Source organism: Suncus etruscus, chromosome 1 (assembly GCF_024139225.1).
Source record: "Suncus etruscus isolate mSunEtr1 chromosome 1, mSunEtr1.pri.cur, whole genome shotgun sequence".
NCBI lineage: Eukaryota > Metazoa > Chordata > Mammalia > Eulipotyphla > Soricidae > Suncus > Suncus etruscus.
In genome coordinates this window covers 22,060,448-22,085,765 of record NC_064848.1, presented here as the reverse complement: position 1 = coordinate 22,085,765, position 25,318 = coordinate 22,060,448, and the positions used below count along the sequence as shown (strand labels likewise).

Below are 25,318 nucleotides of genomic sequence, written 5' to 3'. Positions count from 1 at the left end.
GTAGAGGTGAAGGAAGGGTTGATTGTGTGAAATAGGACTATGGCATCAGCAGAGACCCAAACATCAGTAAGGTATTACTAGGATCATACTGTGAAAGATCAAAAACAGGTTATTGTAATTCAGGAAAGGTGACAATGACTTTTGTTTTAGTATAATTAATATACACTTCAACTTTGTATTTTAGTATTTCACAGCTTCATGATTATCCCCTGTCCACTCCACCCCCCCACATTAGCTATATTTAAATGGCCTCTGAAAATGTTTTTTGGACTCATAATGTATTTTATATACTAATACACTATTAAAGCTTTTTACAACTAAATTTCATTGTCTATTTTAACTTTTTAATAGAGTGGAAGGCGAAATGTTGATTTGGATTTATCATCATCCCATAGAAAGAGAGGTAAGTGTTAAATAGTAAATATCTGATAAAGTCATTATATTTTTATATCTGTTGTAATTAGATCTGAAGATCTGATTGTCACTGAAATATTAATGCAAAATTACTAGACACATTTATCAGAGAGAGAAGAAAGATTGTCTTCTTTAAAATATATATTCTCTTAAAATCTGGGGACTTTTAAGAATTAATAATAAGTTCTATTTATTATATTTATATATATATATATTCTAAATATTTCTAATATATCCTGTGCTTGACTTTTAAAAAGTATATGCTTTGCTTGGGTTGTAGCTCATTGATAAAGTACTTGCTTCGGACAAGTGCTAAGCAGTTGTTTAACCCCTAGCACACCAAAAATAAAAGTTCTTTGGAATCCCAGAGTAGTGATGTATAGTTATTGTATAGTATGTGTAGAATTTGCTATATTTTAGCTTATTTCTAGTTGGTATAGTTTAAACATATGACTTGGAGGACTCTTTACATCATTCATCACTTATGTATACATATATACATATTTTGAAGTTGAAAAATTCTAGGTGTTTTTCCTTGCTACCCCTTAAAATAAAACTTATGAGATGACCTAGTATTCTTCTTAAAAATGTGAAGTGTATGGGGCTGGAGAGATAGCACAGCAGTAGAGCAATTGCCTTGCAAGCGACCGACCCAGGACCGATGGTGATTTGAATTCCGGCATCCCATATGGTTCCCAGTGCCTGCCTGCCAGAAGTGATTTCTCAGCACAGAACCAGGAGTAACCCTTGAGTGCTGCTGGGTGTGGCCCTAAAACATAATAAAACAAAACAAACAAAAGTGAGGAGTAATTTTGGAGTGTTACCAAGAGTTCCGTTTGTTTATTAGAACCTCTAGCATATGAATTTTTTTTTTTTTTTTGGTTTTTGGGCCGCTCCCGGTGGTGCTCAGGGGTTATTCCTGGCTGGCAGGCACAGGGGACCATATGGGACACCGGGATTCGAACCAAGCACCTTAGGTCCTGGATCGGCTGCTTGCAAGGCAAACGCTGCTGTGCTATCTCTCTAGCCCCACATAGGGAATATTTAACGTTTGACCATATGTACCAATTGTTTTCCAAATAGTTGAAAAGACTAGCAGTTGTTGATAAGTTCAAGGATATTGAAAAACTTTTGAAATATTATAATCCATGGTTTATGTGCCATGGTTAAACATTTGAGGTGTTAAAAATTTCCATTTAAAAATTGCTACCATCAGCAGTTTTCTAATGATTAGAAAAAATGTTTCCATGTAGTGTATTTTTTGGACTTGATACAATAAATCTTTATTAGCTAGATTTCAGTTTTCCCCTCTTTGGAAAAATCAGAAATGAGGAAACTGAGAACTGAGAGATGAGAGGAAGAATCATACAAAAAATGTTTTCATTTTGTATTTATAATTTACAAAGAAGGAAGACTTCCGTCATCTCTAGATTTAGACTTCAGACATCTCTTAACTATACTATGGCAATATTTTATTTTTTAAAGTAAAATACAAATGATTTTTCTGAAATACTAGGAAAAATTGAGATTAAAACTGATGTTTTCTTCATTGAAATGTTTTTTTGAAACTACAGTTTTATCAAAGCTATTGAGATTTAAAGAAAAATATAAGTATCAAATTAAGTGATATTAATTAAGTACAATGTAGTGTGTGATATGTTTTATTATTTTCTGATTCTTTGAAAATGGGCAGTTCATGTGCCACAATTTGTAGTGTGTCTTAATAACTTGATTTTAAGGAAGCAAATTAAAATTTTGAACAGTAGCTGCAGAGATAATATAGAAGATAAGTCATTATCTGCATTGCATTGCGTGCAGTTGACTCAGGTTCGATTCCCAGCACCGCAGGTGATCTCACAAACATTGTTGAGTGGTAACTGAATGTAGAGCTAGGTGTAAACCCTGAGCATGGCTTAGTATGGACCAAACTAAACAAAATAAAAACTGGGGACATACTTGTTTCCTGAATTTTAACTAACTTAGGTGAATGTTGTTGATAAGTTTTCCGTTGAATAAATGAACGTATATCGTTTAATGCTGTGGATAAATGGCTCCATACGTACTAAGTATCTTAAAGGGTCAGACATGTTTTTTACAGTTGCTTACATATTAGTTGTATAATAGTCCATTGGCTTCCATTCATTTCTTTCAAATCTTTATCATATTTACATGAATATAAATTATAGATTTATTTGTTAATTGTGTCAACATATGATGTAGCATCTTTATTTCTGAATTAAGAATAACTCTTAGGGTCCGAACAATAGCATAGTGGGTAGGACATTTACCTTGCATGCAGCTGACCTGAGTTCAATCCCTGGCATCCCATATTGCACCCTCAAGCCTGCCAGCAGTGATTTCTGAGCACTGAACCAGAAGTGAAACTCTGAGCACCACCAGATGTGGCCCAAAACAAACAGAAATAATAACCTGGAATTAGAATATAAATTACATAGAAGGAATTAATATACCATCTTATACTTACTTTCTTAGATTTGCTCTCTTAGAAAATTTTAATTATCCTATAATTTGATGTGGATTGTCTATATTATTAGATCTGAGTAGATATAAGTGAATTAATCATCTAATCCAAATTTTATTTCAAAATGAACCAAACTTATTAAATTGTTTCAAATTAGCTTTTTTTTTTTTTTTGGCTGAAAACTAGAAAATAAATGACTTTGTGGTATAAATTTTCTTTCTAAATCCCCCTTTTAGGAAGTTATAATAGAAAGAAAATTAATGTTACAAGTTTTTAATTTTCATGATACCATTTAATGTAGTAAAAATTTCTTCTGTTGACAATTAGAATTTAATAGGACTAAAGAAAAATTGCATGGCTTTATTCCTAGAGACTAGTGACTGGAATGTATAATTATTTTAGGAAGAGCAATAAAAATAGTTATTTTCAGTCTTATCCTACAGCTTGTAAACTAAGTGAAGTGTTCACTTATTATTTTTGTTATAGTGGATTTTCTTCTTTAAAATAAATCAGCATTGAAAGACATCTAGTGTATGATTATAATATAATTATTGTAACCATAAAAACTATTGTAACTATATTATTCTAAACAGAAACGATAAGAAAAATTTAAGGCCAGAGAGATAATTACAGTGAATTTAGGTACATACCTTGCACACAACTAACCCTTGTTCCAATCCTCAGTACCACATAATCCCTCAAGTATTAGGAGAGACTCCTGACCACAGACCAGGAGTGTCCCTTTTTTTTTTTTGGTTTTTGGGCCACACCCAGTGACGCTCAGGGTCTACTCCCGGCTATGTGCTCAGAAATTATTCCTGGCTTGGGGGACCATATGTGATGCTGGGGATTGAACCACATTTTATCCTAGGCCAGCCATGTGCAAGCAAACGCCCTACTGCTGCACCACCACTCCAGCCCCAAGGAGTAATCTCTTATGCAACCTAATGTCATCCCAAACTATGTAATGTTTATTTTTATAAAGAAGGGAAATACATTAAGGTAATATTAAAAATATTTAAAGAAAATAGAAAATATTTGTTTATCAAAAAATATTATTGTCATGCAAAGAAACACTGGTGAAGGGAGGGTGTTCTTTTTATGACTGAAACCCAACTAGAATCATGCTTGTAATTATGGTGCTTAAATAAAAATAGAATGGAGGTAGAGCATTTGCCTTGCATGTTCAAGGACAGTGGTTCGAATCCTGGCATCCCATATGGTCCCCTGAGCCTGCCAGGAGCAATTTCTGAGCATAGAGCCGGGAGTAAGCCCTGAGCACAGCCGGGTGTGACCCAAAAAACAAAAAAAAAAAATTTTTTTTTTCAAACATTTCCCCCTCATAGACCTTTTACCTTTATTTGGATTTCAAGTTTTTAAAAGCCTGGTAACAGAAATTTGGTAGAGATATTAATGTTTATGGACTTCTTATGGCACTAAATGATTATAATAATTATAGTTAGTAATTGTATAAACTGTTTTTATTATGCCTCTAAAGAAGTTTTCCTAAGTGGACCTGAAGTCCCTATTGCTTACTAGTTTGGTATTTAGCATTGGACATACTATAGTTCATGCTTTTAGGCTTTACCTGTTACTACTCCTCTCATTCCAGTTAAAGTCTCATAATTGATCAATCTCTTGGTCCAAGAAAGTAAATATGCTATCAAGGAGTAGAGCAGAATGAACAAATAATTGCTCAGCCAGTTGTATAAGTTTTTAGAGATATTAAAATCCTGATTTCATAAATTTATGAATCACCTTAAAAAAGAGATATATGAGGCATATTTCTGCCTACTATATTGGGGCATCATAAAGATGATATATCTATTTATGATATGTTTATAAATAGATAAATATATGATGTACTTATGGTATATTTATAAATATGAATTTCTATTCTTATAAGATTACAAACTGTTTTGTATATGTACTGAACATTAGTGTAAATCCTTAAACATTTTTGTATATAACAGCCATTTGATATAAGCTCTTTAATTCTCATACTAGTTTGTCAAAACTGTTAAAAAAATCTTCCAAATACATTGGGATTTTGTTTCTTTGGTAAATATTTAAAAGATTTGTTTTACTTGTATAAAATAGAATATGTAGAGATATTTAGAGATATTTTTTCCAAATATTTAGTTTTATATTTAAACGGCAGCTGATAGAGGAACAAATGGTATCTATACAAAAACAACCATTTAAGTAGCAGTATCAAGAATCTTTTTAGTTATAATTTTGTGCAATTGGTTTTTTACTTCCTTAGGTCTTTAAATATGGTATGTATGGGAACATGAAAGTGTCTTTCATGGTAATAGCATGTACAGTGAAATTCTGTTTTACTTTGTGCACTTCAAATGATTTTATATAAAGAAGCACAAATGTAAATGTTGTCTCCTGTATCAAACTTCTCCTTTTGTCTTCTGATTTTCATATGGTAGTGTATTTACTCCTTTTTGGCCAGTTGAGCCCCAGAAAAAAGAAGAGCTTCAAGCAAGTACATGATGGCATGTTTAAATTTTGTTCCCTTTTAACTTGCCTCCATATTTTATGATTTATAAAGTATGTATTGCAGTTCTGCCATGTTCATTTTAAAAATTCCATTTGAGAACTGAGGTTGTGATAAGGACAAGTAAACAATCCCAAACATTTCTTTTGGGCCTTAAATTTTCCTTACATAGTAGATAACTCAAATAATACTATGCAAGATTTGGGGTTGATTACAATAACTCTATGGGAACAATTGATAGCTTTTCAGATATATCTTTTATTTCTTTTTTCTTTTTTTTTCTTTTTTCCTTTTTGTTTGTTTTTGGGCCATACCCGGCAGTGCTCAGGAGTTACCCCTGGCTCTGCATTCAGAAGTCACTCCTGGAAGGCTCGGGAGACCATATGGGATGCTGGGGATCGAATCTGGGTCTGTCCCAGGTTGTCCACATGCAAGGCAAATGCCCTTCCACTGTGCTATTACTCCACCCCTCAGTTATATCATTTTTATATCCAAACAAAATAATAAAAACAAAAACAAAACTATTAGGCTGTTAACTGTTTTAAAGAATTGAAGTTTGTTTATCTCATTTTCATACTATATTAAATTTTGTTTTTCAAAGTAACACTTTGCTCACAGTCATCCTAATACTTATAGTTTTTTTCCTTTTTTTGTCTTCTTTTTAAAAAATAATTTATTCAGAGTTTATGTTAAACAATAGTAATTTGTATCCTTTACACTATGGGTCGCAGCTATCGGTAGTGGTCTAAACTGGACCTGTTGCCCTTTTTATTTATTTTTTATTATTTATTGTTGTTGTTGTTTTTGTTTTTTGGGCCACACCTGTTTGATGCTCAGGGGTTACTCCTGGCTATGTGCTCAGAAATCACAGCTCTGGCCCCAAGGAGGCATGCACATTTGTGTTTGTTTGTTTATTTTTGTTTTTGGGTTACACCCAGTGACGCTCAGGAGTTACTCCTGGCTCTGCGCTCAGAAATCGCCCCTGGCAGCCTCGGGGACCGTATGGGATGCCAGAACTCAAACCACCATTGGTCATAGGTGGGCCGCTTGCAAGGCAAAGGCCCTACCACTTTACTATCTCTCCGGCTCTAACCTGCTACCCCATTTAAGACTCTGCTACACTGACATATTTTTGTGTAGTATAACATAACATAACATAACATAACATAACATAACATAACATAACATAACATAACATAACATAACATAACATAACATAACATAACATAACATAACATAACATAACATAACAACAACACAACAGCAGAGTTGAGTTGAGAATAGTTCATATGACATGTAAAAAACCTCAAGTACGGGGCCGGGTAGGTGGCGCTGGAGGTAAGGTGTCTGCCTTGCAAGCGCTAGCCAAGGAAGGACCGCGGTTCGATCCCCCGGCGTCCCATATGGTCCCCCCAAGCCAGGGGCGATTTCTGAGCACATAGCCAGGAGTAACCCCTGAGCATCAAACGGGTGTGGCCCAAAAACCAAAAAAAAAAAAAAAAACCTCAAGTACTTACTATCTAGAGACCCAAGACTTTCAAGATGTCTTGAAAGGCATTATGCATACTTTGCACTCAGGATAGCTGGGTTCCAGCACAAGCATTGTCATGGTCACTTAGGTGTTGAGCCAAGAATTGCTTCTAAGGTTTGGAGATGTGGCAATACATCCAAATCCACCAAAAATATAACAAATTGCCATCTGTCTCAGAATAGAAGAGTCTGCTGATTTCTTTTTTAATTTGTAGAGATTTTATTTTTCAGTTGGCCTCCCATTCCAGACATTACTTTTGCAATCTTTTAAGGAAAATTGGTATTTGTAGATTCTTCAAATTAGGACATTGTATAGATTGGCCATTGAAATATCCATGAATAAATGATTTGTGGGTTCATTAACACTGGGGTATTACAGCACCATCTCTCATAAAGTTACAGAATTACTATTGTTCATCATAATAATTTGTTTTAGTAGTTTTTGTTTCTCAGTTCAATTAGACCGGATAATGTTTTATCTTTTTGATTTTAGAAATAGCCTTATTATACATTTTATTTTAAAAATTAATTGTGAAGTATTACTTAACTCATTTTTTTTAAATGAAACTTGAGCTAGAGATGTAATACATTGGGTATGGTGCTTGTCTTGCACACAGCCAACCTGGGTTTGATCCCCAGCATCCTGAGGAAATAGCCAGGAATAATTATTGAGTTATTAATAATTAATTAATTATTAATAATTGAGTTATTCAAAGTGCATTAAAAAACAAGCAAACATAAAACTTGAGGGGAAACATACTTAATGTAGAGTATAAAACTATTGTTTATAGTTAAGATTAAATCCAGGTTTAGCCTCATTTTAAATTTAATATATACTTGTGATTTATTCCTTTGATTTTACTCCTTCCTATTGTGTTTGGAATAACATTCAGCTTTATATTTAAAAGAGACTTCAGATTTGTTATTTTTCATATTTAGTGAAACTGAAAATTCAACGTTTTTCACTTATTATGGGATTCAAGAAATAATACAGTGTATAAGTTACTTGCCTTGCACGTAGCCAGCACTCTTCAATCTCTTGCACCACATGGTCTGCTGCAAACTGCCAGGAATGACCCTGAGCACAAAACCAGTAGCAAAGCAAGAACCAACAAGAGTGACCTAGTCTTCCCTCAAAAAGAAAAAGAATTTTAATTTTTTTTCTATTTTAGATTATTATAGTAGAATACATTATATTATCATATGTGCTTAATAATGCTAGATTCCTATAATGAACTTAAATTTCCCCTTAAAGTTCTGAGATTTGAATGATAGCAATGTGATGATAAAAATAAAATTTGCACTAAGTATCACGTTAGTTTATATTTCCTGTGGGCATCAGTTTTCCCATATTAGTTCTGACATTTCTTCTTCCAAATCTCTCCACATGATGCAACAAATATAAATTTTGTAAAGTGTATTTTTTATTGAATACCTTAAGATGCATTCCTGATCCAGAAATTTTGTGGAGGGGCTAGAGTGATGGCACAGTGACTAGGGGCTCTGACCTTGTATATTTGAAGATCAGGTTCGATCTCTAACACCATACATTACCTCTCAAACATCTCCAGGAATAATTCCTGAGCCCAACTGAGTATGGCCCATAAAAGGTGGGGGTGGAGGGAGAAAATTGGTATATTTACATACTAGTTGTATAAGCAATCCCAACAAATGAACTGTGATTGCATGATGTCATGTGAATGAATATTAGCCGTATCATATGAACAGAAAAGAGTATATGCAAAAGATTATATGAACCGAGTCCAAAAATGCCTAAATTAATTATTACTTGTTTTATAACATATAAAAAGAGAAAACAGTATTTAACAAAGGAATAATAAACTCAGTCTTGGGATAATGAAAGCCTAAAAGCTGGAAGAGAGAAGGAGAGAAAAATTGGAGGAGGAGCAATAAATTTTGTTTTCAAGGTTCTCTGTTCTCATTTATTATATATAAATGTAAATACATGTACATTTTATTGATAAAAATATACATAGGGTGGGGCTAGAGAGAGAGTTCAATAGGTAAAGATTGCACATGGCTGACCTGGGTTTAATCCCTGGCTTCCCATATAGTCCCCTGAGCCTGCCAGGAGAGATTCCTGACTGTGAAGCCAGGAGTAAGTCCTGAGCACTATTGGATGTGGTCCCCAAATCATTAAAAAACAAAACCACAAAACTCAAAAGTTTATAAAGGGCTAAGGATGATGATGATGATGATGAATCAATTTATGTGCCCCATATAAATGAAATAAAAAGTTTTAAAAATCAGTCATGTATGTATCTCTTTAGATCTAATATTGGCAATATGCCTTGGAAAGTTGCTATTGTGTTCAAACATTTTTAATATCTAATGTAAGGATAGTATTCTCAGGCCAGAGTGGTGGTGCAAGCCATAAGGCCTCTGCCTTGCATGTGCTAGCCTAGGATGGACTGCATTTCAATCCCCTAGCATCCCATCTGGTCCCCCAAGCCAGGAGCGATTTCTGAACACATAGCCAGGAGTAACCCCTGAGTGTCACTGGGTGTGGATGAAAAACCAAAAAAAAAAAAAAAAAAAAAAAAAGAATAGTATTCTCTAGGTTTGGCTAGAGAATGTCTCCTGGCAAAACTAATGATATTTTAACCAATTATGGCACTACTTGGTAATTTTATATAGAAATAATTTTACTGTAAATCTTGATATCTTTGTCACTGAAACTTTTGCTTCTATGAAGAAAAATCATAAATCGTAACATGAGCATATAACAAAGTGAAAATATTCCTTATATTAATAAAACTCAAAAGTGTGATTTGTCTCATAAGTTTACTTGCCCTTCTGTATTCAATTTTTGGTAATATTTCATTCCATATGATGTTACTTTGCTAAATCTTACTCTTTGCAATAATAAAGAACTTGTAGATCTGACTAGCAGTGGCCTAAATGCTAGTTCCTTTTTGTTCATAAATGATAGTCTGATTTATTAGTGTAGATCATTACTAGCTAAGCATTTTGACAGCAGCTTCTGCCTTTTTTTCTTTTGACAGTGTGTCTCTTAGATCTTGTTATAGAGACACTGATACATCCAACAGGGCTTTTCTTTTATTTTTTTACATTGCTCTAGTTATTTTGTTGGTTCGTTTATTTTAAGCAAAGTATTTTGCTGCAATTCACATCTAATGCATGCATGTGTTCAAACATGAGTATCCATTTCTCACTAGTTGGTGTGTTAGCATTACTCAGCCCTCATCTACTTTCAGAGCTGGTGCTCTCCTTGATCACTGTTGATGTGTATTTGTTATTTTTGTATGTAGGCCATATACACAGTCCATTGGAATCCCTGAGTGACTCCTGGGCCCGCCTGAAACATAGCCGAGACTGGTTGTACAACTCTTCTTGCTCATTTGAATCTGATTTTGATCTTACCAAGTCTTTGGGAGTTCATTCTTTGATTGAAAATGTTGTGAGCTTTGTGAGTGGAGATGTGGGAAATGCCCCCGGTTTTAAAGAGCCAGAGGAAGGCATGTCTACAAGTCCTCAAGCTTCCATCATTGCAATGGAACAACAGCAGTTAAGGGCAGAAGTAAGTCACTTTTATTCCAATTTAAATGTATTCCTCTCAAGGGGCTATCGCAACTTAAATTGAATCACTAGATAAAAACTCACATAACAAACTTTTCCTTTTTTTCTCCCTATCCCTGCCTCTAGCTTTTTTATATCACTTTATTAACTAAAACACATTTTGTTTGAATTGAACAAGAGTGCATTTTTAATTGCTATCTCAGCATATGGTACTCTAACTGTGGTCCCTGCTTATCTAGAATTTAAAGTGAAACTCAATTAGCATAGTTTTTCAGACTTCATTTTCACCCTTTGACTTCATTGATAGGTGTTCTATTAGAGTTCAGCAGTAATAATACTGATTGCTAAAGTAAGTGACCAAAACTTTGAGACCAAGTATCTCCTTCAAAATATTCATTAGTGTAGATTAAACATGTCTGTAAATTCATTGATACTCCTCCCTTAAGGAAAAAGCCTTAATTCTCGTCTATTTGACGGTAAACTGGGCTGTCTTAGGAAAGGGGGGGTATGGAGTAAAATTACATTGAAGAGGCATAATAGCCAGTGATCAAAATTAACTTCACCAGTAGTCTAAGTGATATAATGTATCATTGATAATAATATGAAAAGAAGATTTTATAGTACTTCTTTTTCATCAAGTTTTTATGTTAGGCATCATGATTTACAGTGCTGTTAATGATAGGGTTTCATGCAGAAAATTTCTGCATCATATCCTCTACCAGAATTTCCCCTTCCCTATGCCCTTGTCTCAGTGTTGTCCTGTCCTCCATTCCCCCTGTGGTAAGCTTTCTATTGAAAAACATTTCTCAATTTCTGTTGCTTTTGGACACACATTTAGTATGTCCTTACTATGTTTCTTTATAAAGCACACATATGGAAGATCATTGTGCCTCTTCCTCCAACTAACTTCACTCAGCATGATACCTTGCAAATCCATCCATGTAGCAGCAGATTGCATGATTTTACATTTTCTTATAGCCATATAATATTCCAGTGTACATATTTACATAGTTTCTTTATCCAGTCATCTATTCTTGGAAATTTGAATTGTTTCCAGATTTTGACTTTTGATATTAGTGCTTCAATGAATATAGAAGTGCAAATGTCTCTTCAAAATAAACTTTTTGGGCTCCAGAAGTAGAATTGTTGGGGGTCATATAGAAGCTCAGTTCCTAGTTTTTCTGAGACAATGTCCATGTTGTTTGCAAAAAATTTGGAACCGGTTGAAATTCTGACCAGCAGTGAATAAGTTTTCAGTTTATAGTATTCTTTATGGTCTGACTCAATAATTCTAGATTATTTATTAGGAAAACTCAAGTTGAGATTCATTCTATAAAATAAAGGAAAACTCTTACAAAATAACAAGGTCATGACAAAGAAGAAAGGACCGACATTGCAGATGAAAGCAATTGCCTACACAAATGTAAATGATTTCAAAACAAAACATTTAGGCTGACAGCATAGCTTGGTGGTAGAGCATATACTGCAAAATAAAAAGTTGAGAGGCTGGAGAGAGAGACTACAATAGGTAGGCCTTGCAAGCAGCTGACCTAGGTTCGATCCCTGATATACCATATGGACCCCTGAGAGCTTTCAAAAGTGATTCCTTTGCACAGAACCAAGAATAATACATGAGTATTGCTGGGCATGACCTAAAATAAAAAATAACTAAAAGTTCATTTAAAGAAAAGAGAGACTAACTACATTAACAAGTTTTGGCTCTCTAAGGAAGATAGAACAGGACGTTCAAGGGAACACAGAGAACCATTCAGAAGTATTTCTTATATTTGTTGAACTAATGTATTCATTGTTCATAATTATATTATAAGTAAATGAAGGCATGACAATACAACTTCACATTTGAAAACCTTAACTTGTATTTTCTCTTGAGAATCACAGTACCTCTGAATAGATTAAATGCTATGTATGAGCCTCATTTTATACCTGAAGAAACATCCTTAGGGAGCAAGTTTCTTAAAACCACATAGTAGGTGAAAAAATACGTTTATAAAACTAGCTCTTACATGCAAATCTGCCCTCTCTCTTTGTGCTATACAAACTCTTCACTGAAATACACCTGCAATTACGCAAAGATTTTTATTTTAAATAAAAGGGACTAATAGGATTGTTCCGTGAGTCAGAAGGCACAGACTTTGCATGCAGAATGTCTGGGTTTGGTCTCTGGCATCACTTGGTTCTCTGAGCACCTTGAGGAGTGCCACTCCCTCTCTGGACACTAATAGGTAAGCCCCCAAACTTGAAAAAGCCGCAATACTAAATTCTTAATACTAAGAAGTGTCAAAAAATTTTTTGTGTGTGTGTGTGTTAAATTCACTGTCATAGTTCCATTATGTTTTAATTCAGTGAGGAACCTAAAATATGTTTGTTTTATTTTTTTTTTTAAGCTTCGATTAGAGGCACTTCATCAGATCCTCATTCTTCTATCTGGGATGGAGGAGAAAGGTAGTGTTTCTCTGGCAGGAAGCAGGTTGAGCCCCGGATTCCAGTCCTCCACACTGCTTACATCTGTGAGATTGCAGTTCCTAGCAGGGTGTTTTGGTTTAGGGACTGTGGGACACACAGGAACCAAAGGAGAATGTGGCCGTTTTCATCACTATCAGGTGGGTAAATGGGTCCTTTATTAGAGGGACTCCTGACAGGATATTGGAATTTTTAAAATATCTTTGAAAGGGGCCGGAGAAGGACGGTGGTTCAAATCTAGCATCCCATATGGTCCCCCGAGCCTGCCAGGAGCAGTTTCTGATTATAGAACCAGGAGTAATCCCTGAGTGCTGCCGGGTGTGGCCCCAAAACAAAACAAAACAAAACAAAACAAAATCTTTGAAAAAAGTTTATTAGTGTAGAGCTTTTTAATGTTTAAGATTGATGTGTAAAAATAAAGATTTCTGAATAACTCAAAAATAACAGCATTGACTTGCTTTTCATACCACGAACTCCCTTGACCACTTGTCAGTCTCTCACCAAAACAAAGCAAAACAAAAAACAACACCTCATATTGATGTAGATTCCTGAATAATAGTAGAGTAGTTGGGACTAGATGAAGTCTGATACTGTTAAACTTTTAGGGTTTGTTTTGTTTTGTTTTGTTTTGTTTTTTCTGGAATCCTTTTTGTTAGCTCTTAGCCAAATGAGATAGATATATATACAAGTGAGGATTGGGTAGGTTATTTCGGAGGATGGGTTTCAAGAATTTGCGATTTTTATTTGATTATTTTACCTGTTTTCTGATGGCTTGGGAAAAAAATTTATACGGTGTTGTCTTTATCCAGTTAGGAATTACCAAAGGAGGGAAGATGAGTGTTAAATGGGACAAATGGGGGTCTCAGAGATAGTACAGCAGGCAGTACAGCAGGCAAGTCACTTGCTCTGCACATGCCTGACTCATGTTCAATCCCTGCCACTTCATAAGGTCTCATGAACCCACCAGGAGTAAGCCTTGTGTGCTGCCAGGTGTGCCCCCACCCAAAAAAAAAAAGAAGACAAATACATCATAAAGGAAAGATTGGATTTTTATAACTACACTAATAACTAGTATGACAGTGTTAAAGAATGAGAAAGGTTGAATACCTGTCATGATATAGAAAGGAAGGGGGGCGTTGGTGGTGGGAACGTTGCACTGGTGAAGGGAGGTTATTTTGTATATGACTGAAACCCAACTACGAAAATCCTTGTAATCATGGTGCTTAAAGATTTATATTTAAAAAAAGATTGGATTTTTACTGAAGAACTTAATGTAGCATATAATCACATTGAATTTCAGTGGCACAGAACTAAAATATAATGTTATGTTAGTTTGAAAAGGAAGTAGGGATGAATCTTGACTATATGTCCCATGTTTGGAGAGGAAATTATTTTATGGACAAGGAGGAAGATGAGACAGACTCAAGAACTAACAAGCATTCAAAAATAAACTTGTTGTGCAGGATGGGTAGAGAGACTCAAAAAGTAATAAAAATGTGTTGTAAAACTTAAAATAACTAAAATCATCATAATGCTCTAGCAGGGGTCCTCAAACTTTTTAAACAGGGGGCCAATTCACTGTCCCTCAGACCATTGGAGGGTCTGACTATAGTAAAAACAGAACTTATGAACGAATTCTTATGCACACTGCATATATCTTATTTTGCTATGAAGAAACAAAACAGATACAAATACAAGATGTGGCCCGCGGGCCATAGTTTGAGGACCACTGCCTAGAGTAAACTAAGAAAGTATTATTAATTTTATTTGACATGGAAGTACTATTGTGCTAATAAAATAAGTAATTCAAGATGTGTATAATTCAGGATGGCATCAGAGCAGCCAAAAGAAATATTCAGATTGAAATCCAGCTAGCTGTGCATAAGATCTACCAACAATTGTCTGCCACCTTGGAGAGAGCCCTGCAAGCAAACAAGCATCACATTGGTGAGTATTTGCCCCACAGATGACAGATGCATGTGGTATCTTCTGACCAGAGGTAATGCTAGAGTGTCAACATTCAGTTCTCATATTTAATATTAACTAATCAACCTGGGATGTAACTTTGTGTTAACTTTGTGTAACTTTGTGCTTACCTTACCTACTATAAGGTTTTAGCTTTGATCTCTATCATGCTCCCCCTCCCCCCAAAATAAATTAGTGTCTTCTATTACTTTTGTATTTTGGGGTATACTTTATTTTAGTAAATGCTTAGTTTAATTCAAAGAAGTTTCTCAACTTTTTATTTTGTAGAAGCACAGCAGCGTCTCCTCTTGGTGACTGTTTTCGCATTGAGTGTCCACTATCAGCCTGTGGATGTCTCCTTGGCAATTTCCACTGGGCTACTGAATGTATTGTCACAGTTATGTGGTACAGACGCCATGCTAGGGCAGCCCCTGCAGCTGTTGCCAAAGACAGGCGTCTCCCAGCTCAGTACAGCTTTAAAGGTGGCTAGTACAAGGTTGCTCCAGATTCTTGCCATCACCACGGGGTAAGCATTATATTTGTTTTGGTGAACTGCTTTCTTTCACATTTAAATGATTCTCATGTCCCCTTCATTTCCCTCTTGTGTTTGATCACGTTTTGCCCTTCAATTTCATTACCCCTATGTTTCCCTTTGATTTCATGTAGGACATATGCGGATAAACTGAGCCCCAAGGTGGTCCAATCCCTGCTTGATCTCCTCTGTAGTCAGTTAAAGAACTTACTATCCCAGGCTGGTGTTCTGCTTATGGCCTCTTTTGGAGAAGGGGAAGGAGAAAATAGTGAAGAAGAAAAAAAAGCTGATTCAAGTGGAGAAACTGAGAAGAAAGATTTCAGAGGTATCTAACACCTTTTTCTGTCATTAGTTATAATGAAAAAAAATTTTTTTGTGGGGGGAGGGTTTATTGGTTGAATCATACCAAGCCATTGCTCATGGCTTACTTCTGGTTCTGCACTCAGGGATCACTTCTGGTGGACCAGGGATGAAACCCAGGTCAGCCATATGCAAGATCTCTACCCAATGTACTATCAATTTGACCCTATTATTCATAATTATCTCTATTGTGTGCATAGCAAAATAGATATTTTTATTGTAAAACATGAAAGAATTTTTTATTTTTTCATTTAAAACTGCTTTTTCCTCCAAATCAATGATATAAATGTGCTTCTGATTGAATTCCTCAATTAGTCTATTAACACTGATAAGGTGACCACACTAGTGGCCCACACTCTTGATTCAACCTCTCCTTGGCTGTTCTTGCTCTAGAATCTATAGATTCTAGGTGATTAGGAGTGGTATTGCTGGATCATATGGGAGCTCAATTTCTAGGTTTTTGTTTTTAGGAATCTCCATATTGTTTTCCATAAAGGCTGGACTAGATGGCAACCAAGATGCCCTTCAACAGATGAATGGCTAAACAAACTGTGGTACATATACACAATGGAATATTATGCAGCCAACAGGAAAGATGAAGTCATGAAATTTTCCTATATGTGGATGTACATGTAATCTATTATGCTGAGTGAAATAAGTCAAAGGGAGAGAGATAGACACAGAATAGTCTCACTCCTCTATGGGTTTTAAGAAAAATTAAGGACATTATTATAATAATGCCCAGAGGTAATAGAGATGAGGGCCAGAAGGACCGTATTTTATATATATATATATATATATATATATAAATAAAATAAGTAACAATATGAAGCTCACCACAAAGAGTAGTGAGTGCAGTTAGGGAAATAACTACACTAACAACTATCATGACTGTCTTAATGAGTGAGGGAAGTAAAATGCCTGTCTCGAATACAGGCAGGGGTTGGGAAGAGAGTGATGGGAATTTGCACTGGTGAAGGGGTGTGCTGTTTATGACTGAAACCCAACTACAATCATGCTTGTAATCATGGTGCTTAAATAAAGATTTTGTATATTAAAAAGTTATATGCTGGGCCCGGAGAGATAGCACAGCGGTGTTTGCCTTGCAAGCAGACGATCCAGGACCAAAGGTGGTTGGTTCGAATCCCGGTGTCCCATATGGTCCCCCGTGCCTGCCAGGAGCTATTTCTGAGCAGACAGCCAGGAGTAACCCCTGAGCACTGCCGGGTGTGGCCCAAAAATCAAAAAAAAAAAAAAAGTTATATGCTTAAATAATTTTATGCTATTATATGCTTAAATAATGCTTATGAAATATGTATGATGAAAAGCTTCAAAAATAAAGTACATGAAAAGATTAAATAAAGTACTTTATTAGAAGTTAAAAATGGTGGGCCCGGAGAGATAGCACAGCGGCGTTTGCCTTGCAAGCAGCAGATCCAGGACCAAAGGTGGTTGGTTCAAATCCTGGTGTCCCATATGGTCCCCCGTGCCTGCCAGGAGCTATTTCTGAGCAGACAGCCAGGAGTAACCCCTGAGCACTGCCGGGTGTGGCCCAAAAACCAAAAGGAAAAAAAAGAAGTTAAGAATGGGGCCGGAGATATAGCATGGAGGTAAGGCGTTTGCCTCTCATGCAGAAGGTCAGTGGTTCGAATCCCGGTGTCCCATATGGTCCCCTGAGCCTGCCAGGAGCGATTTCTGAGCGTAGAGCCAGGAGTAACCCCTGAGTATTGACCCCCCCCCAAAAAAAAAAAAAGTTAAATAATGAAGTAGATGTAGTACAGAGGAAATATAAAGGAATTGTTAGCTTTTGTTGTTGTTGTTGGTGTTGGTAGTGGTGGTGGTGAGTTTTTTTTTATCTCTGACACTTTAGGTCTGTCTTAGACTACTAGCACATTCAAAGGGTCAAAATGGTAGCACAATGGTAGGGTGTTTGCCTTGCACGCAGCTGACCCAGAATGGATTCAGTTCCATCCCATATGCACCACCACCCCCAGCTGGCCAGGAGACACTTCTGAGCACAGAGCCAGGAGTAACAGCTGAGTGCTGCCAGGTGTGGCCAAAACAAACAACAAACAAAAGAGACTAGCATATTTATTGCAGCAGAGTGAAAGTTCTCCAGGGAGCTAGACTTCTGTGCTGATGTAACTGGTCATTTAAACATGTGTCTTTTAGGTAGGGGAAGTGGGGGCCACGGGGAGTTATTGTTGTACAAATGAGCTGAGATGCCAGGATCTCCCTAGAAAAAAGTGCTGTATTATATATATATATATATATATCTGTTTTTAGTTGAAATGAATGAAATCCACGTCTTTGGTGCTTTTGGCAATTAATGTTCTGGACAGCTACTTACACACTTCTTCCCCCTTGCTCTACTGGGACTTCACCAGACCTAGGGAACATGGAAGGTAGATGTGGAATATGAAAACTTCGCATGTTATAGGAATTATAGGAAAAGCAGAATTAAAATATTCAGAGTGGAGAAAAAAGCCAGGAGAGGGTTAAGAAGAGTGAAAGAAGGTAGTGCTAATGCTGGTGGGGAACTGAGAACAATAATTAGGACAAATTCATTCCAGAGTTTTAGTTTATAGAATTTAAGCTCGGGAAAACCAGATTCAGGCTTCGAGGTTTGTTTCTTTGTAGAATTGGAAAAAAAAAAAAGTTGTATGTAAATATGAGTTTCAGTTTGAGCCAAAGGGGAATAGTCTTTCATATAGCTTTAGGGGTTCCTAGACAATGTCCTTCAAATTCTATCCAGTGAAACGCTCTGTGAAGACCAGAGAGAGAGTACAGTGATTAAGACACTTGCCTTGTACACAGCTCACCTGGGTTCAATACCCAGCACAGCGTAACATAGCCAAGCCCTGAGTATAGAACAAGGGAATAAGCTCAAAGCAAAGCAGGATATTATGGACCCCAAACCAAAACCAAACGAAAACAAAATCCTCTGTACTTGGGTAGAGAGCTTGTGTTCTTTAAAATGACAAAGGTAAGGGGTTTGAATAGAACCATGGTCTTACAGTTTATTTAACAAGTTCACTTTTATTCTATACATCTATTCTACTTTTATTCTTTACACTTATAGATATAAAAATGTTTTCAATTTGATGGCTTTCTGACCTTTTCATTAGTGTTTAAGAACTTGGCAACTTATGAATTAAATTTCTCTTGTGATAGTTTGCATGTTTCTAGTTGTCTTTTGATTGTAATATAAACTTGTTTCTTCTTTCTTTAGCTGCTCTTCGGAAACAGCATATAGCTGAACTGCATCTGGGGGATTTTTTAGTTTTTCTTCGTAGAGTTGTGTCTTCAAAAGCAATTCAATCAAAAATGGCTTCCCCAAAGTGGACAGAGGTCCTTTTAAATATAGCATCTCAGAAATGTTCTTCAGGTACATAACCTTTGCTTTTATTTTAGATTATTTTTCAACATCACTGTGTATTATTTAGATAATGCCAAATTTAAATAAGATAAAGAGCACTGAAAAAGGCCATGAATTTAATCTAGAAATTCATATTTATTCATGTTAAATAAAATATAGTTAAAAATCAGTTTCATTTGATAATTTAATCGATTATTGACATCACTTCTTGTATTCTCATAGAGCAGGTTATGATTTGTTCACTAATAATGATAGGACTTCTGTTATCTTTAGAAGCTTCCAATTGTGATGAAAATTATATACAATAAATTTACTTCCTTATTCTTAGCCTAAAAGTCTGGTCTGTGTACATAAGTTATTTCAGTCAGGTTTTGTCTTTTTGTTTAATTATGGTGAAATATGCATAGAAAAAATGTACAATTCAAAGCAAATGCCTTGCATGTATAAGACCCTGGGTTCCATCCCAGGAGACCTTTTGTTTTGTTTTTGTTTTGTTTTTTAGTCACACACATTAGTATCAGGAATACTCTTTGCTATACTCTTTATACTTTTTGCTCAGGGATCTTTACTCTATACTCTTTGCTCAGGAATTCTCCTGGTTGGGCTTAGGGGACCATATGGGACACTGGGGATCAAATCCCAGCTCGCTTTATGCAGGGCAGTTCCTCTATCTGCTGTACTATCACTCAAGCTATCCTCCCCCTTTACACACACCCTGCCCTGGAACCCTTTTGAATGTGACCTTGGTGCTGTATTCTACCTCAAATAACTCCAGATCTGACCCTCACATAAATATCAACAAAAATTTATTATTTGAACGATTTCAATGTATAGCTCAGTTATACTGAGTATGTTCATAATATTTAACTGTCATTGTACTCCATTAATTAAATTATGAATATAATCTCTATATAGTTTCAAAGTTCTTTAGTTTATGACTAATATAACTTACAATAATTTTTTCTCTTAATTTAGTAAGATGGGACTTATATTAATAAGGTCTTAGAGCATGAAAATTATTTTTAGCTGATTTTATTTTTCATTTTCCCCCTTTTTGAGTGGGTTGTTTTGTTTTGTTTTTGGCAGTGCTCAGGGATTTTCCCTTGCTCTGCATTCAGGAATCATTTGGTGGGGCTTAGGGGATTGTATGGATGCTGGGAATCAGTCATATACAAGGCAAGTGCCCTACCCAATGTACTATCACTCCAACTGGTTGTCTTGTAATCCATAAAAAACGAAAAAGGAACATCAATCTTCAGTCTTCATCTTTGTTTACTTAAGAAAAGTACAGGGCCAGGAGAGATAGCACAGCGGCGTTTGCCTTGCAAACAGCCGATCCAGGACCTAAGGTGGTTGGTTTGAATCCCGGTGTCCCATATGGTCCCCCGTGCCTGACAGGAGCTATTTCTGAGCAGACAGCCAGGAGTAAGCCCTGAGCACCGCTGGGTATGGCCCCCCCAAAAAAGTACATACTGGGGCCGGAGTGGTAGGGCATTTGCCGTGCATATGGCTGACCAGTGATGGACCGAGGTTCTATTTCCGGCATCCCATATGGTCCCCCGAGCCTTCCAGGAGCGATTTTTGAGCATAGAGCCAGATTAACCCCTGAGTGCTGCTGGATGTGGCTGAACCCCCCTCCCCCCCCAAAAAGAAAGGAAAAAGAAAAGTACAAACTGCTTACCTGCACTAACCTTAATGATTTTTGTAAGTCAGGCAAAGCATAACAGAGAGGTCATAATGGCTAAGTCAGCTTTAGAATTTAAAATTTTAGTTATGTGTTATATGACTTTGAGTTACCTAACTGAGCCTCATTTTTCTCTTTCATAAAGAAGATATAATACAGAGCTTTTGAGGATTAGTGGGTTAATATGTATAAGATTTTTAGAATAATACCTGATATATACAGCTATTCTAGCCCTTTTCCTTTTATACATGATGAAAGTGAGACATAATTATGAATATAATGGAATGGGTTCAGAATTCCTGTGATACTAGATTGGCATAAATGCCATAATTCTATTTATAAGTGCTTATAAATTGTATTCAAGAAGTTAGAGAACATTTACACAATGACATGATAATCAGCAAATGTCTTTTCCCTCCCAGGTATCCCTTTAGTTGGTAACTTGAGAACAAGGCTCCTTGCACTTCATGTCCTTGAGGCTGTGCTACCAGCTTGCGAATCTGGTGTAGAAGATGATCAAATGGCCCAGGTTTCTGTTTTAAAAGTTATCTGGGGATCGTTTTATATCTGCAACATGAGTCACCACAGAGCTAAATTTATAGCTTTGTCAATGTGTCATGTCTTCAGTAGCAAAATTTTCATTTCTGAGATTGCTTTCTTCATTACATCTCCAACCAAAGAGAGAGGGAAATTGAGTTAGAGGCTGTGAGGAGTAGGGAAAATATTTGCAAGGTCAGAAATAAGGGAGGAAAAGGGCTTTCGTTTAGTATATTTGGGCCTTGGGAGAGAGAAACGGATGAAGTTATGGCCTAATCAGATGACTATAAATTAAGACAGCATGAGGGCCATGATCTTACTAATGAGTGATAGTATAATTAGACAGCCTCAAGTAGCCACTGGTCGTTGCTATATCCAAACTTATATATAACTTAATATTAATTATAGCTTACATTATTTTTCTAAGTTATTTCAGGCTGCTGTCTAAAATTATTATTAATTCTTCTTCAATAAAACAGGTTGTAGAATGTTTGTTTTCCCTTCTGTCGGATTGTATGTGGGAGACACCCATTGCTCAGGCCAAGCATGCTATTCAAGTAAAGGAAAAGGAACAGGAAATAAAATTACAGGTAATGAATTCTTTCTAAAAGCCATTTTATTATTTATTTATTGAGGGTGGGACTTGGGCCACACCTGGAGGTACTCAGGTTTATTTCTGGTCATGGTACTCAGGAATTGAACTGAGGTCTGTCACATGCAAGGCAAGCCCTTAACAATTTCCGTAACCATCAAAATTAATATTTTGTCATCTGTTTCTGGATCCTCCACCTCTGAGGAATGTTATGCCTTTAATACTGTTTCTTGGGTCAGAATGATAGTTCAGTGGATAGGGTGTTTTTACTTTGCACACGACAGTCCAGGTTTGATATCTGACACCATATGATCCCCTGATCCATCAGGAGTAATTCTGAGTGCACCATTTGACCCTAAAATCAAAACATACATGCACAACCCCCTCAAAAAAATTGTTTTCTGTCTTATGTTATCCCTCTCTCCATCATTGCTGTCTTCTTCAGTCCTATAAGTCCTTATGGGATTCTGAGTGATTTTTATAATTGAGAATATGGTGTTCTCCTTCTTTGAAGGGTCTTTAGAGATACTCTAAAGATGTGTTTCTCATTACTTGTAATAAAATATTGAACTCTATTTTCTCCCCTTGCTTATGACAGAAAGAACTTGTCTTCTTTCTAATTCTTAGACCACTATACTTATATGTTTAAGTTTTTAGCTTTGCAGTGGCTCTTTGTATCTGAATACTTCCTGCAGATTAAGTTTCTCAAGAATCAACTTCCCATCAGTCAGGTCTCAGCCCTATCTCTTCCAAGAGTTCTTTCCTAAGCAGTCAGTCTACCGTTAATTTTCACACATTGTTACATCACCTGTTTTATTTTTAATGTATTTTTAATTTTGGGGAGGGAGTCACACTCAGCAGTGTTCAGGGGTTACTCCTGGCTCTGCACTAAGAAATCATTCTTGACAGGCTCAGAAGACCGTACTGGATGCTGTGGTCCCATATGAACCCAGGTTGGCCACATGAAAGACCTTGCCTTCTCTTTGGCCCCTACGTCACCTTTTTTAAATTTTAGCATAGGACTTGATGAATATGTTCCTGTTGTTCGACTTTCTCTTCCAAGATATAATTGTCGATCTCTGGCCTCCTATATGGACCTCTGAGCCTACCAGGAATGATTCATGAGGACAGAGCACCTGAGCCTCTCTAGGTGCAGCCCAAAAACAAAACAAAACAAAACAAAACAAAACAAAACAAAAAAAGGAAGAAAGAAGAAAACTAAAAATATATAAAATGTGCAAGCAGAGACCCTGTAATGCTGAAATACAGGACATGGAGCAACTGACACCTTATCAGTGTTTTATAAATACTTATTAAATGAATCAGTGACAGTGAATTCTTTTTTATTTGGGGGGGGTGTCACACCCAGCAGCGCTCAGGGGCTCTTGGCACTATGATCAGAAATCGCTCTTGGTAGGCTCTGGGGACCATACGGGATGGTGGGATTTGAACCTCTGTCCTTCTGCATGCAAAGCAAACGCCTTAGCTCTGTGCTATCTCTCGAAGTGAATTCTTGTCCTCAGTGTTTCTTAATTGATAAACTCCTGACTGATCTCTTTGCCTTCACTTTACATGCTGGTAAATGTTTCTAAAACAAGATCTGATCAGAGATACTCTATATCAGTCCTTCTCTGTGATGTGTGTGTGTGTGTGTGTGTGTGTGTGTGTGTGTGTGATATTTTTGGTTGAGGGGTACTTCAAATCAGTGCCCAAGGAGCACAGGAGCTGCTCCTAGCAGTGACAGACAGCTGAGCTGGTGTCCATGCTGGCCCCTGAGAATGCAGATTTTGCTCAGGCCCTGTCCTGTCAGAGAACCACCAAGGCCATAGCTGACAATGCTCAGGGATCTCTAGGGTCTCAGGTGGTACCAGGGATTAAATCAAGATTGGCTCAGACCCTTAACCCTAAACATCTCCCCCTAACCTAAATCATTTTATATCGATGCCATATATATATATATATATAGATAGATAGATAGATAGATAGATAGATATAGAGAGAGAGAGAAAGAGAGAGAGAGAGAGAGAGAGAGAGAGAGAGAGAGAGAGAGAGAGAGAGAGAGAGAGAAAGAGAGAGAAAAGTTTTAACAACATGCATTTAAACCTTTCCTGATTTTGTTTCCTCTGTTTCTGGGTTTCTTTTCTGTTGACCCTGTCTTCTTGGCATTCCCTACTATCTGAAAGGACATCAATTCATTCTAGTATCCCACTGTCTCTGGACATGATGGACACAGTGTTTTGATTTTCTCCTGTGTTCAGCTGCCTCATGCCTTACTTAGTACCTAGCTCAGATGAAATCTTCTTTTGTTGTTGCTCTTGTATTTGGCTACATTGGGCAGTGCTTACTCTAAGATCTACACTCAGCAATCACTCCTGGTGGGCATGGGGGTTCATATGGGATTCCAGGGACTGAACCCTGGTTGACTATGTGCAAGACAAGTACCTTACCCTCTGTATTATCACTCTAGCCCCTTTGTAGCATGGTTATATACATCTTTTTCTTTTCTTTTTTTTTTGGGGGGGGGGGGAGAAGAGGTAGGTATAACACAGACAGTGGTCAACAACATTCCCAACTCAGACTGAGAACAATCATGATATTACTCAGGGAACTCTGTAAAGCTGGGTATCAAACTTAGGGCTTTTATATGCAAAGTATACTTTTATACTATCTCCCATACCCTGAATACTAAGTTTTTATGTTTTTACTTTGCCTGTCGTACAACTTCTTTTATTCTCTCACTAGAATATTGGTGTTATTTATTTGTCTCCCTTCTCTAATTAGATCATAAGCTCTTTATGGACACATATCATGTATGTAATTGTGTTCCCATTGCCAGTTGTAGGACATGTTATAGGACAATAAATATGGATGAAATCAAATCATAGTTCCAGAAGTGTATTAACAGAAAAAGGCTAATCCAACTTCCTTTCTGCTAGAAGCAGGGAGAATTGGAAGAAGAAGATGAGAATCTCCCTATACAAGAAATCTCATTTGACCCAGAGAAAGCTCAGTGTTGCCTGGTAGAAAATGGGCAGATTTTAACTCATGGCAGTGGAGGAAAAGGATATGGACTGGCATCAACTGGAATCACTTCTGGATGCTACCAGTGGAAGGTATGTGGCTTTTCAAAGAATGAAGCTGGTGGGACCCCAGATAACTTATTGGGCAGAGATAGGCATTAGCCTCAAGAGGAATTCTAACACTCACTTTATCCACATCTGCCACCTTGCACTGGCTAGAAAGATATAGGACTGTGAGCCTTGTAGGAAGGAAAAATAAGTATAGACCTTAC

The 25,318-nt window shown here is 36.6% G+C and overlaps 1 protein-coding gene across 1 annotated transcript in view; it reads left to right on the top strand.

Moving 5' to 3' along the window:
- Positions 1 to 25,318, top strand: part of HERC1 (HECT and RLD domain containing E3 ubiquitin protein ligase family member 1) — a 223,057-nt gene that overhangs the window by 108,477 nt on the left and 89,262 nt on the right. The window contains exons 26-35 of the mRNA XM_049783985.1: positions 352 to 403; positions 10,229 to 10,497; positions 12,902 to 13,117; positions 14,804 to 14,924; positions 15,231 to 15,468; positions 15,609 to 15,799; positions 19,067 to 19,222; positions 21,320 to 21,426; positions 21,914 to 22,024; positions 24,963 to 25,139. Coding sequence (XP_049639942.1) covers positions 352 to 403; positions 10,229 to 10,497; positions 12,902 to 13,117; positions 14,804 to 14,924; positions 15,231 to 15,468; positions 15,609 to 15,799; positions 19,067 to 19,222; positions 21,320 to 21,426; positions 21,914 to 22,024; positions 24,963 to 25,139 — 1,638 coding nt within the window. The remainder of the gene's footprint in view (positions 1 to 351; positions 404 to 10,228; positions 10,498 to 12,901; positions 13,118 to 14,803; positions 14,925 to 15,230; positions 15,469 to 15,608; positions 15,800 to 19,066; positions 19,223 to 21,319; positions 21,427 to 21,913; positions 22,025 to 24,962; positions 25,140 to 25,318) is intronic.